Below are 15,420 nucleotides of genomic sequence, written 5' to 3'. Positions count from 1 at the left end.
CAGCAGGATTTTATTACTTATATTGCAGTAGAACCTTGGAATCCATTGTTTTACAGCACTTAACACTACATCAGAGAGATGGTTTCTGCCCTATGAGCTTGCAATCTAAAGGAAGAGGCAGCAGCAACTGGAGACAGACTGAAAGGAGGCAATGAGGCAGTGCCTACTGTGCTAGCTAGTAATGGTCCAGCGGTCTACCTGGAGTTGAGGGCTTTTCCTGTTGGTCAAAGGATTTGGGATCCTGATTCACTCTGGCCCCTGGAAAAATCCCAGCTACAATGCTTACATTTATGAGGTTGCAATGATGAGAGAAAGGCAAGAGGCTAAACTGAAATGGTGCATTTATCTGGCCTGCTACTTCGGCAATACCATATTTCAGCTGCAGAAGCTAGGCTTGAGGGCAGATAGGAGAGCAGGCTGCTGCTGGCCTTGTCTAGGATTAAGGAACATTGAGGGGGGAGAGGCTTGATCATTAATTGTATTTATTTAAACAGTGCTAAAAACATAATCCAGCTCTATAAAAAATAATTTCCTTGGCATTCTAGCAATTAAATAACATTTATATCAGCATCATAATTATCACCAAAGAGCCTTAAAAATTGTATGTAGGAGATCACAATATCTGGCTTGCCAGCCCTGATAAGCAGTCAGAGGCAGAGGTAAGTTCATTCAGCCATCAGCAGAGAAAAGCTCTTTGGCCATCTCCACGATTGGACCTGCAATTTTCTCTACAAAGCTTCAGACAACTGGCTGCTTGGGGGAACTGAAAAGCAGAATCGCTTTAATGCACATTAACCCCTGGGAACGTCTGAGAATCACCTGCCTGTGATTAGTACTGCAGTCACCTCTCCTGTGTGCGCTTACTGACCTCTGCTGTTGCTTGTTCATTGTACAATGGAGTCAAGCCATCCCCTTGAGTCCATCTGCATTCTGCAGTTGTATTAGTTTCAATTTCTCATGTCTTAAATCTGTCACGAGAACCTCTAGCTCTTTGATGCTGTTGAAAGGCAGGCCCATCTGGAAAATAAGCATCTACAAGGAGTTAGACAAGAAGTTGCAGTAAAAAGTCCTGTGGGGTATACCAGTAGTCTGTGAGGGCAGATGGTACTGAGTGACCTTTCTACCTTCACTTCTGCTGTTCTATTCAGCTAATAATCTATTCAGCTCTGAAATCCCAGAAAGATCCCTGCTTTTTATACTTGCACAGCAGATCAATTCACACTAATCTCTCCCTGACCTCTGGAAAACAAGACTCCAGAATGGCATCTCCCCTCAGAATGGGGGGAAAAACAAAACAAAAAACAAGCAGCTACTTTGATCTTGGAGCAGACTCCAGATTTCATGGTCAGAAGGGACCAACATGGTCAAGCTCCACTGTCCTGCCCCTTATTCCTTTAAGGATGCTTACCATTGGCTCCTTGGCATCCATTATTAGAGGTGCAGCACTAACTTACAGGAGCAGAAGCACCGTAACAGCCTCTTGCTTTGTGCCCAGTGTGTAGAGGTGCCTATCTGGAGTAAGCAGGTTAGAGAGAGAGATGAGATAAGGATTTGACACAGCAACGTCAGTCTTCATACTGGCAGGAGTAGACAGGGCACCGCCTTGCATGTTAGCATGGCTGGTTCCAAGTACAGGCAGTAGGGTGCAGACAGAAGTGACAATTTTTGCCTGATCTGGCCCCAGAAAGCAGTCTATAGCTGTGACCAAACACTAGTGCATGGTTGCAGACAGCTGAAAAAATGGCTGGTCTGATGAATATCAGCCCCTCATTGCATTGAGGTATCAGATAAAGATGTTTCAAATTGTAGCATCTTTTTTAAGTTGTGGCTTCCCAGCTCCTGCTGTTGTTGGAAAGGGAGGGGAGGGAGTTCAGTCTGGGGGTTTTTCAGCCCCCTGGTCGGTGGGGTTGAGTGTATTGGAGCCCCCTGCTGAGGTGGGAGGGCTCCAGTTCACCCACTCCACCCTTCAGCACCAGCTGGGGAGCCCCAAGAATGAGCTCTATCTGCTGCCTTTCCCCACTCCCATTCTGAAAACATCAAGCATTGGCAGAGCTGTGGCCACTGCTATGGGGACTTGGGCAGCTAAATTCCCCTTCCCCCTGGAACCGACAGTGAACTTGTTTGGTTCGGGGTAACCTTGATTCTCAGAACCCCCTTTTGCAGAAATTGTTGTGTGTTACAGCTGGGAGCAGCACTTCTGTCTGCATCCTTTATGAACAGATGACTCTAAATGCTTAGCTGTGGTGTTTACTGTACTTCTCTGCTTTGGGCAGCTTGTCAAGGCCCTGACAGATGTTTCAGAGAAATGGTGTCCAGATACTTCAACCACATCTATCCATTGCCAGCAAGCCCCTGTGAGAAATGCTTTTGCCCTTAATACTCGAGATGTTTTCCATGTAGCATGTTCTGAGGTTTCAGGATTTCATGCAGCTGCCTTTTGGCTTTCTGCTGGAGGGCCTGCTGGGCTGCCCCCTGGGCCAATCCTTCCTGGGCCCGGGTCCAGTAGAGCACTTAGGAATGGAGCTGGGTCACCACCCCTGACCCTGCAAGAGTTGGAACCTTTTGGCTCAGATGCAACAAAGGACTTAAGCCTTTGCTTAACTTCAGTGGATCTAATCAAAAGCCTGAAGTCAGTGGCACCACTGGCTGACTAAAGCTCAGCACAGACTTGCGTGCTTCTCTGTTTTGGAGCCAAAGTGCCGGTCCCTTGCTGAGCTGAGCTGTGAATGTGCAGCCACACTCTCCACATTGAGCTGCCCAAGCTGGTGCTGTGCCATGTCAGGGAGAGTAGCTGTAGCTGGATGTGTGGACTCCCTGTATCTAGTCCTGGGCTTAGACACTAGTGAGCAATGGACTTTTTTTGCAGAGAAATACTTTAGGGGGATCCAGGAGATGGGGACTGGAGGCAGCCAGCAGGAGCCAAAGAGTGTGCGGGGCTGTCACTTGGGGAACTTGACACATCCCCAACAGCTGCTGATTTTGTCCTGTGTATTTTCTCTGATCCTCAGCAAGGGCTGGTTCTTCATGCCAGCTGAAGATTTGGCCATTAGCCTCTTTTTTTATATTAAAAAAAAAAAAAAAAAAAATCCCTTGGAAAATCACAGGACCAATCTAATTGTCTCTTTACGGTGAAGACTTTGATGGGTGCTGCCTGGCAGCAAACTACAGGAGCTCTGCTTCGGTTTACCACTGCTGCATTGAAAATTAAAGCAAAGCTGGTAATTGTGATGCTCAGCTTGGTTTTCTGTTGTGTGGGGGCTGATTAAAGCCACAGCATTTGTGTCGCGCTTTCCCAGGCTGGGAGCAAGCGTTGCTAGTGAATGATGTGCATCAGCCAGCAAACAGCTGCTGACTTGTGTGACAGGTAAGCATCATGAGAAATCATTTCCAGGCGAGCAGCTTCAAAGCTAGAAGGGGCTTTTCTTTTGCAGTTGGAAGGGACTTTTTAAATATTCAGCCACCCCAGCATTTTGGTTTTTCTTTTAATTTAAGTTCGTGGATCAAGGAAGGATGGCCCAGCTGCTGGTTCTGTAGTATAGCTTCTCTTTCCTTGCTGCATTGGTGGGGTTTTATGCAATACTTCTCACATGTACTACAGACATGGCTATTTCACTGGTCATTCTGCCAAGGTGTAGGAGTACCCTGCCCAGCTTTCTCTGAGAAAATCCTTAGTGGTGTATTTGCTGTGCCTGGTAGGAAGAGGCTTACCCACTTGCTCTTTCAGGGCTAGGAAGCTTTTCCCAGGGCTTCTGCAATTGCAATTAAAGACTAAATTAGAAGTTTTTGTATTGGTTGCTACTGCGGAAAAGACTCTAAGCATCGCTTTTTCTCTCCCCGCACACACAGCTCTCATGCAGCTGGATTTTATATTTTAAGTAATATCCATTTTGTGCATGTCTAGAAATATTTTTTTCTCCTAGCAACTGCTTCTTCATAGAAGAGTGTATGGTTTGTTTGTTTTTTTCTTTTTTTGAACATATTGCCTAGATACCCCCTGTTTTTCAGTCACTGGATTTCATGTGGATTAAATGCCAGATTTGCGTGTAAGGGACAGGATTATCAGTGATGCAGTGTTATGCTGCTCTCCACTGCATTTATGGGTTTATATTTATTTTATTTACTCCTACATTCAAATGTTAGGTCACATATTTTATTAAAGGTCATTTACCATGGGGAAGAGAATTAGGTCAACTCTTTTGTTCCTTTCTTTTTGTCACTTACAGAAATTCCTTTCTATTACACCTGCACTCCTTGGCACCTTTATCTTTACAGCATCCCAGTGGGAGAGAGCCGTGCTGTTAGACCCTTTTTATAGACGGTGTATTAAGGCCTTGAAAGGCTTAAGTCACTTGCCAGTGGTCACAGGAAATCTTGTGGCAGAGCTGGCAATTGAATGTTTCCCAAGTCCTGTGAAATTGAGTCATCTTTTTCAAGCTGCTACTGAAGAAATCTGAAATTGGCTGTTTTTAAACAATAATTTCCCTTTCTGTTAGAAACTCTGAATTTCCTTCAGAAATGCTGAATCCTGTCTCCATTTTTTTTTTTAGTGGAGCACTGGATTGGTGTTTTTTCTGTTCTTAGTTAATGGGTTGGGTATGTTGAACCCTTAACAAGGAGATCTTTCCTTCCAACTGTTTAGCCACATATTTGAATTGATAATCGTTTTTTTGCTATCAGGCTTAAGAAATTCGACTAAATATCCTTTCCCCTTTGCTTGCTCAGGTGTAGTTCTTACTACCACTGATGTCCTACCCCAAGCATCCGTAGTTTACAAGGCAAAGCAAGAGACATGATCTGATATTTTTTTTCACAAATGTTTTTAAAAACAAGTCACTGGGAATGTAATAAGAATTTAAAACCATTTCAATACTTCTGTGCAAGTCCTACGGGAAACAAAAGTGCAGACTTTCCTTTGCTAGTTGCCTTTAAATTTTTGATTGAAAAAGGATGAGGACTGGGGATAGAGATGAAGATGAATAAGCCTTTACTCGCATGAGTGGCTGAGAGAGAGAATCCCATCCTAGGGATACAGATTCTTCCTCCTACTTCCCTGATATGGACCTGGTTTCAGAGTTAAGTCAGAGGAGATCTCACAGAGCTACCAGGTGTGAGGGCTCTGGAACAGCGGACTAAGGATGGATGAGAGACATGTTGGGTCCCAGTTGCTGCAGAGATGGACCTCCTTTGGCAGCCACCTTCTCCTTACGGCAGACTTAGCTGAAGGGGAGATGACTGAAGCCTACTGCTGGAGAAGGAGAGGGGCTGGTTGAGTCCCTGCCTAGTAGCAAAAGGATGGTGGCAAAAGTGAGCACAGAGCAACAATGAAAAGGCTGCCTTCCAAGTCACTGCTGACCAGCTGTCCTCCTTTCTCTACCAACACTTAGGTGCAAGAAGCACCTTTCCTTTGACTTTGCAGAGCAGACCTAGGTAGTAAGAGGAGACACTATATGAAGAGAAACAAAACTACTGTCTTTATTTTTGATCTTCCATCTTTGTCTGTAAAGGACTTGAATCTTTCCCATTGGCCTCACAAAAAATGCTTGCTGAGTGGTATGGGTTAATATTCAGCCAGTGATTTGGGGTCATAAGTTGGTTTTTAGAACATATTTGTTTTGTCTGAAAGAGCTTGTAGGGGTTTTACGTTCAGACATGAGCTCTGGATTTGCCCAAATACTGCTTTTTCACACTAATCTCTTTAGCCTCTTTGTAACTCTTTAAATCAACAATATTGTTCAAACCAGTTGAAGTTATGTTTCCTTTTTGCCTTGTAATGAAAAAATAAATGGCTCTGGATAAAGGGACATCAGAGCTCATTGTTTTAGGCATTCTTGGCTTTTGCCTTTTGGCTTGTGTTAGTCAGAGGCTGAGTTTATAATATCTTTAGTATCTGTTTTCTCTGCTGTCACATTAAAAAAAATGTGATGTAGGTTCCTTATAACCATATCCAGGGTGTAACATACTGTTTTCCCCACTTAACTCCCTGCATATTTTTTCTATATGCTACATTCCCTGCAGCCAGAGTCCTACCTTATTTTATTAGAGTCACCGTATATTCTCACATAACAGCCCCCCCATCAGCTCCCCAAAATTGTGTTTGTATTAATGGGGGGGGAGGGAGCTGATTTTCTATCCTGTGGAGAATCATCTTGCTTTGATTCTTGCTCCACAGTATAGCAACTGTAGTGTTACTATGCAGGCAGGTGAGGGAGTCAATTGACTTACTGATCTTCACTCCACAGGTGTTAATAACTCACCCTGCTTCTTAATGGTCTTAAAGTTTAGCTAATCAAGCTAATCTTCCTTAGGGCATTTTTTGCTGTTTGCCAGCTGTTTCTGGTCTCTCTCCTCCCATTTCACAGCCTTGGAGACTTTCCTAGTTCTTTTTCAAAATCATAGGTCCACCCATGGACATCAATCTTTAGCAGCAGCTAGGATTTCAGCTTTAATTGAACAGGAAAGGAAGGGTGAATCAGCTAAAGATTAGGCTTTGCCCCTGCTCTTTGTAGTCATAACACTGGAAAAGCTTTTTTCTTAATTTTGTCTTTCAAAAACAAGACATTATATTCTGGGGCATGTTGAATGTGAGAAAATATGTTATTTAATAAACCTCTTGTTTTGGATCACAGTGGACTTCATTGTGTGTGCATAACATTCAAGCATTCATGACAACTAGCATTTCCTGAGCGAGGGATTTCTGATAACAGACTAACTTGAGGTCAGGCACTTTTAAAATGATTATTATTTTATGGAATTAATGACATACTATCCTTTCCAATATGACAGATCCACTTGAAAATATGTGGTGGTGGGTATTTATTCTTATTATAGAGGCATGCAGATGTTTCAGCTGTGATCAGGGACCCATTTCTGGCAGAGATTAGGTATATTGTAAATTGAACACCCCACTTTTTGCAAAGTGTGCCTAGATGTAGGCACCATGAGTAGTCCTTTGAGGCTAAATGCAAAGTTTGACTCGTATGTAAGTCTTGTGTGTGATCATGGGGAGCTAAATAGAAAGGAAATATTTAGCACTTACATATGTGCTTAATGTTAATGGTAGTGTTAAAGTGTTGTAGTTATGTTGGTCCATGAATTATGTGAGAAGCAAGGATTTTAGGGGGTGATGCCTTGGTTTTTGGATCAGCTACACAGTTGGGATAGTTAGCCAAGCTTTCAACAGAAGAATGTCTTGTACTCAAAAGCTTGTCTAACTCTATCTGAGCCATTCAGTTGATCTAATAAAATATATCACCCAAAGAAATCCTTGCTTCTTGCTTAATGTTAATGTAATTTCAATGGGCCTGAGCACATGCATAAAGGTAAGTAGGTGTATAAAGGGTATATTTCCACGCTAGCTCCAGAGCTGGGAGCAGTATAGCTGAGTTAACATGGCAGTGTATCCATGCTGATTTAACTCTAGTGAGGTGCTGATTGCTAAGTGACATCTCGGAAAGCTTTGATATGAAACCCATAGTTCCAGATTTCCAGTCCAGCACTTTAATCTCATCCTCCTTTCTTTCACTCCTTCTGAAATGTTCATTAAACCTAGGAACTGTCTCTTAGCACCAGTAACTGATTTAACCGGCTGTGCTTTCAAAACCACACATCTAAAATGCAGAGTTCATCCACAGCATTGTCAAGCATCCTTAGGAAAAACTGATGCAGGCTGAAAAATAAATGGTTTATGCTACACCTACCCGAGTGGGAAAGTCTCAGGCGGGGTTCTGGCTCTGAGGGACTGTTTGTTGCATGATGACCCTGCCAGCTGCTTTGCTGGGAAGGTTAGCTGAGCTCTCTTTATCTTTCTTCCCAGTATGTGTGGGGAATTATCCAGGGAGTTAGTTGGTCTGCTCTCCAACACAGTCTTTGTAATGCTTTAATTATAACTGGCATAGTTAAGTGTGTGCATGGTGGATGGAGTTATACTAGTAAAAAGGTGACTATTATGGTTGTGAGTCATTATGTTGCTGATGATACAAGGCAGGCTTATACTGTGTACAGCTGCAACCCTAAAGCGAGTAGACCCATGCATTGAATTCAAAATTCACACCCCTTTTAAAAAAAATTAAGTTGCTACAAAAATGGTGCAGGCTAGACTTCAGAGTAAAAAGTGCTCTATTAGGCTGATCTATCTCATGCTTTGCTTTCTCTCAAATGAACTTTCTAACTTCTAGAAGGAGAAGAGATGTGTGTATAATAAACACTGTGCTATAGATTCATATCCCTTTGGGATGTTTTGTCAGCCAGAGATGTAACGAGTTTTACTATACCAGTATATCAGCTTTACTGGTCTGGCGCATTGGGAGCTTAGTAGGCTGATGTTCCTGTTCTGATAAAGTGCTTATAATAAAGAGACAACTTAAGTTATTGTTTCGATGGTGGGTATTTGTTTGGTTTAAAAAATGTATTTGTGTGCTTTTTTTCCCCTTTTTTGTTCCTTTTTCTGCTGAAAAGCAAAACAGCCTCCAACAATTCAGTGCAGCATTGGCTGTTGTTTGTGCAAGTGCTTAGTTGTGCTTGCCACAATGTCTTGGCAGTCAGCATTTGATTTAAAATTTTGAAACCATATTAGCAAGCCTTTTAACTGCTTCAGGGATCTCAAGGACACTGCCCTGGTGGATAAAGCACATGTGATTGGTCCTTCCCTTCTCTAGACAACATCCTCACTCAGCAAGCTTAAAATCACCCAAGGTGAAGTGGGAATGGTGGGTTTTCTGAAATGCAGTACAGGCTGCTCCAAATATTTCAGAAGAGGAACTGGGGCTCGGAGCCTAAGCAGAACAGAATGTTTTTAACACTAGGAGCAGTAACTACAATAGTTAAGGTTTCATGTAACTTCTGTCAAAAAAACCCATTTTCAGTCGCTCTTGGCTTCAGTGAGGGGAAAGAAAAAAAAAAAAGGCGGGGGACAGAGGCAAATTTTCCATGTCTGGTTAGAGTCTTGAGACAGTTTTATTGCTGAAATCTTTAGTGCAGTTTGTGTAGATAAAACGTTAGTTTGTTAGAGCTTCCGCCACTCCTCAAACCTCCCTACACTTGTCCTGCAAGTTCTAGCAGAAACTGTGTGCTGAAAGCTTCAGTAGCTAGCCAGCTCTCGTTTGGATATGGCTTGGTTTGTACAGCTGAGTAATATCTTGGTAGTGGCTAAACTGGGGTGCTATAAGGCATGCTAGCTTGATCAAAATTTTCAGGGCCTTTAAGGTGTGAGGCCTTTTGAACAGGGGATTTTTTCTGTGCAAATCGAGTGGCATTTTCACATTTGGCAATACCACTGAGAAAATCTAAAAGAAAACCCAGACAGTTTGAGGCATTGTGGGGCTGCTGGTTCTCGGGGAACTCTGTGGTCTAGAGGGCACTGGGCTTGGGCATCTGGAGGCCTGAGTGATGATCACCAGTTTCCACCAACTCTGAAGTGCTGACAATACTGCCCTACTTCAGGGGCCTATGCCTGTCCTGTCCAGGACCCCTTGCTAAATGCAAAGCCAAGCCTTGACATGCTGACAAATCTCATTTGTTGACTTGAACAGATGGGGAAAGAAAATTCTCCCCACAGCAGATACAGGGACCACTGTATTGCTGGGATTACATGTGAGCACAGTCACTGGGGCCCACGTGTTGGGGAGTTGAGCTTTGACAGAGATAGTCAGTCAGTATTGTTAGAGGTTTCACGCCTTTCCTATACCCTTCCCAAAAGTCCATAGCTGCCTGTAACGTGTTGCACAAAGTGATGTTTGAATGGCTGGTCAGATCCTCTCTTCCTGGGCTCATGCCTCAGCCAGTAGGAGTTGTCAGTACTCAATATTTATGAATATCAGTCCCATTGAGTTAAGAGTACAGAAAAATATAACCATGTACTGTAGAAAAGCTGTTGTGGATAGAGCAGAAATCAGGTTACAGTGATTCTTTGAATATCTATAAATATTCAAAATGTTGACTAGGGCCATGTGCATTGAAGGAAATATTAGAGCACAGTGTTATTCCTTTCACTTGTGGCTGGATTATCTGTCTATGTCTGCCTTTAGCTGGCAGTCTGGAAGATGCCAGAGCCTTATAGGTTACTGGTATGACAAATCTCATTGTAGTTTCAACATAATGAACTGGTAGATGACTGATGCCCAAGGGGTTGGTGCTTCATCTCTCTAGCCAACAGCCACAAATGGCATTTCAGGTGTTGCAGAACCAATATGATCAGAAATGGCACTTTGTTTTCTATTGGGAAGATTTAAAAAAAAAATCTAAAATGGCTCAGTAATTGATTACATTATTCAAATAGGGAGACTTGCTAAGCCTTAAAATGCCTTTGTAGGTCTTTTATTCAGTCAGCTACAACACCTAATGTGTTACCAAATCCTGCACTACTCATATTCCAGGAGACTGGAAGGGAGAAGTCTGGAAGGGATTGTTGGCAAGGGAGAAGTCTGTTTGACCATAAAGCCATAAAGTCCAACCCCCACTAGCACAGGGCACAGCAGAGCTTTGTCTCTCGAAAGTGTATCTTAAAACAGCACAAAGAACATCTGACAAACCTGCTGAGTGAACGTTTTTGCAACAACAGCAAAAACCTTGAATTATGTGATTATTTCAGCTACCTTGGGATGCTTCCAATGGGACTGAACAATAATAGTTCCTCTTAGTTACAGTCTAATCTTTCATCTGCCTGCAAAGAGAGCATATCAAATTACTCCTGATCAACAAAAGTTTGGATAATGGGAATCTTTCTTGAAATTAATAATGTCAGGGGGCTTGACCTGGTTTTCCAGGTATACAGAGATTTTGGAAAGCTAGCTTCAGACTGTTTTCTCTCCAACCTGGTAGAGCATCAATGACTGTCATAGAAGTTTCTCACTGTGAAAGCCATACAGCAATGTCTTGAGCTTCCAAAATCACCATTTGGTGACATGCAGAAGTTTGGATGGTGATCCCTTTTTGTTGAAATGCCAAGCTAACGTAGAGAAGATACTGCTGTTCAGATATAGCTGGAGAGGGCTTCTCTAAGACTCATTAAAAATAGGCCCATGAGAGAGGCAGTATTCCTCCTGGATGTTCAAGTAAGCCTGAGCCTTGCATAACTGGACCCTTTTTATGAAGGGAGAGGAAGAGGGAGGTCATGAAAGACAGGTGTTTGCTGTCATGGTGCAGTTTGCAGGATAGGGACTGTAGCACTTCATTGTGTATGGTGGTGACTGTCCTCCAATCCTGTTGAATCCAGCGGGAGCACAGGGCACTCAGTACCTCATGGGACTACTCCCACGGTTACTGTCAAGAATGAATTCCACGTGTGTTGAGCTGCACCTAGTTCCCTGGGAGAAGTGATTAATTTTTCTTTATGTAGTTTTTATTTAAAAAGGAACTGACATTACTTGTTATAGCCTTTTCAGCCATCAAGGCATACAACTGACAGCTTTGAATTTTTATATGTATATGTTTGGGTAATAGATCTTAAAAATCTGCCCTGCCATTCGTCTCAGTTCCATTTGCAAACACCTTGGTGCAGCCACAAACCAGGTCATTGGATGTAAATATAGCTTCATGTGTGACCACTAATAACAGGTACAAAAATGGAGGGTAGCTTAAAAGCTCCCTTTTACCATATCCAAACAGGGTGTTGTTTCAGCTGGTGTTAAAATCTGCATGTGTAAATATTTTGCCTTTGCACAGCTTGTTCAGCCTCTTGATTGAGTGCTGAAGAACAGAATTTGTTTTTCCTCCACAGGACGCAGCCGTTTCTCCAGCACAGCGGGATGAGGTGATTCAGTGGCTGGCCAAGCTCAAATACCAGTTCCATCTTTATCCAGAAACACTTGCTCTGGCCGTCAGTCTTTTGGACAGGTTTTTAGCTGCAGTGAAGGTAAGTATTTGCAGGGATGGATCCTGAAATCAATTTTTATTGCCATTTCATAGCTTTAGAAATAAGTCTCCTGGCTACTGAGCAGACTTACCCATTCTTATTGTCTTCATTACATGTTCATTTGTGCATGCACACACCTCATTCCCTAAATCACAGGGTGACCTCTTGCTCACTGTGATCCAAATTAGTGACCTCAGCTTAGCATTTCCTACCTGTGCCAAAATAGCTCAGTGGGGTCTGGAAACACGATCTCATATTAAATGGCGTCCTGGACCAGTTTCATTTGCTAGTTGTGTTAGCTCTTTAACTGGTGTCAATCAACATAAGTCTAATGATTGCAATGGGAACCTGTCAGTTTACCCTTGAAAACTTGACCTGGTGCTAATACATGTCAAGAATATCTTTCCCTCTTTCCTATTCTGGCAGATTCCATTTGGGTGCTGCACCTCATTGATTTTAAACAAAATTGCTGAAGTGAATTGTTCCATCTGTGGAGATGGAACTTATTCTCTCTACTTTTGTTAACCTTGTTTGAACATTGTATTAGCCTCACTTAGGCATTTATCTTTCAGCCTGGCTCCAAGGATTGCCCAGGACAGGTGAAACAGGAACTAAATAGAAATTGCAGTGCATTTTTTTTAATGCAAAAAAAAAAAAAAAAGTTTCACGCTGAACTAAATAGGCCCTTTTCCCCTGTTTTCCTCGTGAAACCTTTCCGTACAGCTGTGTCCCACAGAGCGTTGGTGGGGAGGAGGAGTTGGTATTCACTAGTCTTTATTTTTTGTGTTACCTCACTGATACATTTTTGGATCTGCATTTGTCTCTGTCTGTTTCACCTGCAGTTGCTTTCACCAAGAGGCCTGGAATGTAAGAGCAGTGTGGCATTAATAAGTTAGCCAAAAGCATGGCTGACAGAAGCCTGAGGTTGTAGTGGCAGAAGAAGGTGGGGGGGGGGATGTAGCTGGGGTAGTGAAGGAAAATGCCCTGAAGCAGGGGGAGGCAAAAGTGTGAGAGCAGTGCAGTATGAGTAACAGCCTGAAATGGAAGTAGGATTGGAAGATCTGTGATAGTCAGGTGTGTGTGGGGAGGAGGGAGAAAAAAGCAAACTTTAAGCACTTGGAGCCAGGTCCAAAGCTCACTGAAGTGACAGGCCACATCCAGATGAGCACAGACATGCAGTATATGGTGCTGCGCACTGGTCCATGGCGCCACATATTGCACATTCAGGTGTTCTCCATGCTGCAGTGGAACAGCATGGATTTTTTTTTTTGACCCCTGGACGTCCAGGGATCAGAAAAACCTGCACAAAAAAAAGCAGAGCGGTGCGCATGGGTGCAGTATGCACCACTCAAAGCCAGAGCCTGGCTGGCCAGAGCCATGCTCCAGCTGCTGGTAGGATCACCACTGCTGCAGCCCCAGGAGGCTCCCAGGACTCCAAGTGAGGCTGCTGGTGCCAGTTCAATGCTGGCCCCACCCTTCCTTCCCCCACCTGGGGTACATTGCCACACACCAGAGGATGCATGGCACAGGCAGTCCCCCAGGGACAACTAGCAGCAGCACAAGGTGTCCCGCTACTAGTTGCCTCCAGAAAGCCAAATGTCCACACTTGTGAGGATGCAGCCACAGAGTCAGGGGTGGGGGACAATAGGGCAAGAGACAACTGGAAAATTCTCAAGATGAACATGGGCCGACAATGCAAGGTCACGGTCGGCAGGGCTAACCGGACCCTATCGTGTGTCTACAGGTGCATCTCAAGGCTGTCATAATGGGAGCCTAAAGCAGCAATGATTTCTATTAAATACACATTTAGAAACAACCACCAATCTATTAGTAGATAAACCTGTTTTGTGCTCTATCTTAACACCATGACTCAAAAACCTGTGACTGGGGTCTGGCTGGCCCTCCAGGCATCCCGCAGTGCATCACTCATCAGCCCTCCCCCCCTCCTCTGACCCCAGCTTCTGAGTTCTCAGGTCTGGCTGAGCTTCAGCTTGAGTATTTTTCACTTTTCTGCTGGAGCTGTGGCTGTTTTCATTTTCCCTTCTTTTCCAGATGGGAGTTCAATATGCTTCAATTGCCTGCAACTGATTGAACTCAAGAGTGGTGCTTGCCTCAGTTCCACTAACTTCCACTGTCTGCACTTGAGCACAGTCCACAGCATGCCAGACTGCTTTGGGGTGTGGGGGCAGGCTGGGGGAGGAAATGGACACTGGCTTCTGGATTCACAAGCTAAGGAAGTACAGGTTGGATGAATGGACTGTAAGGTGGATAGAAAACTGGCTGGATCATTGAGCTAAGAGGGTAGTAATCAATGGCACAATGTCTAGTTGGCAGCTGCTATCAAGTGGAGTGCCCCAGGGTGTTGGTCCTGGGGCTGGCTTTGTTCAATATTTTTATCAATGACTTGGAAGTGGGATGGATCAGCAAGTTTGCAGATAACACCAAGCTGGGGGGGGAGAGTAGTAGATAGGTTGGAGGGTAGGGTTAGGATTCAGAGAGATCTTGATAAATTGGAGGATTGGACCAAAATAAATCTCATGAGGTTTAATAAGGACAAGTGCAAAGTCCTGCACTTATGATGGAACAATCCCATGCACCAGTACAGGCTGGAGGCTGACTGGCTAAGCAGCAGCTCTGTAGAAAAGGACCTGGGGGTTACAGTGGACAGTAAGCTCAATAGGAGCCAACAGCATGCCCTTGCGAAGAAGGCTAATGGCATACCAGGCGCGTTAGTAGAAGCATTGCCAGCAGGTCAAGGGAGGTGATTATTCCCTCTGTTTGGCACTGGTGAGGCCACATCTGGAGAACTGTCCAGTTTTGGGGCCCCCACTACAGAAAGGAGGTGGACAAATTGGAAAGAGTCCAGCAGAAGGCAACAAAAATGGCTAAAGCAGTGGTCTGCAACCAGTCGATTCTGATCAACTGGTCAATCTTGGAGCCTTTTTTAGTTGATCCTGGGCTGCACTTGGGGCAGGCAGTGGCAGCGCTGGGAGAGATTCAGGGGGGCTACAGCAATATTTTGGGTGGCTGCAGCCCCCCGTAGTCCCACTCCCAGCACCACCACTGATCGCCCAAGTGCGGGGGCCGCCCCCCCCCCCCCCCCATGTCCTCCCAAGGTGCATGTCCCCTCCTCCCCGTTAGGGCTGGGGCCTCGATCTTCATCCCCCATGGCCCTTTCTCTTCCCCCTATCCCTTCCCCCACAGACTTACATGCTGGGGGGGGTGCGCACCCAAATATTTTTTTCTCCCTCTGCCTTGATCTTCCCCCTCCTTTTCTCCCCACAAACTTACCTGTGCATCACTCATCAGCACATCAGGTACTCAGGTACAAAAGCATTAGATGCAGGTGTCGCCATGGATGTAGTCTTTCTGGACTTCAGCAAGGCCTTTGACACTGTTGACCACCCCATCCTCATTAAAAAACTAGGTGACTGTGGCATCGATGCCTACACGGTCAGATGGATTACGAATTGGCTGAAGGGTTGTATGCAGAGGGTGGTGGTGGATGGGTCATATTCGACCTGGGGGGAAGCGGGCAGCGGAGTCCCCCAGGGCTCGGTCCTTGGGCCCGC

The 15,420-nt window shown here is 44.5% G+C and overlaps 1 protein-coding gene across 1 annotated transcript in view; it reads left to right on the top strand.

Annotated features, from left to right (window-relative positions):
- CCNI (cyclin I) overlaps nucleotides 1-15,420 on the top strand; it is a 29,719-nt gene that overhangs the window by 3,276 nt on the left and 11,023 nt on the right. Inside the window, exon 2 of the mRNA XM_006025718.3 lies at nucleotides 11,714-11,848. Coding sequence (XP_006025780.1) covers nucleotides 11,714-11,848 — 135 coding nt within the window. The remainder of the gene's footprint in view (nucleotides 1-11,713; nucleotides 11,849-15,420) is intronic.

This window comes from Alligator sinensis, unplaced genomic scaffold, assembly GCF_000455745.1.
Source record: "Alligator sinensis unplaced genomic scaffold, ASM45574v1 scaffold989_2, whole genome shotgun sequence".
NCBI lineage: Eukaryota > Metazoa > Chordata > Crocodylia > Alligatoridae > Alligator > Alligator sinensis.
This window is presented reverse-complemented; position numbering and strand designations above follow the sequence as displayed.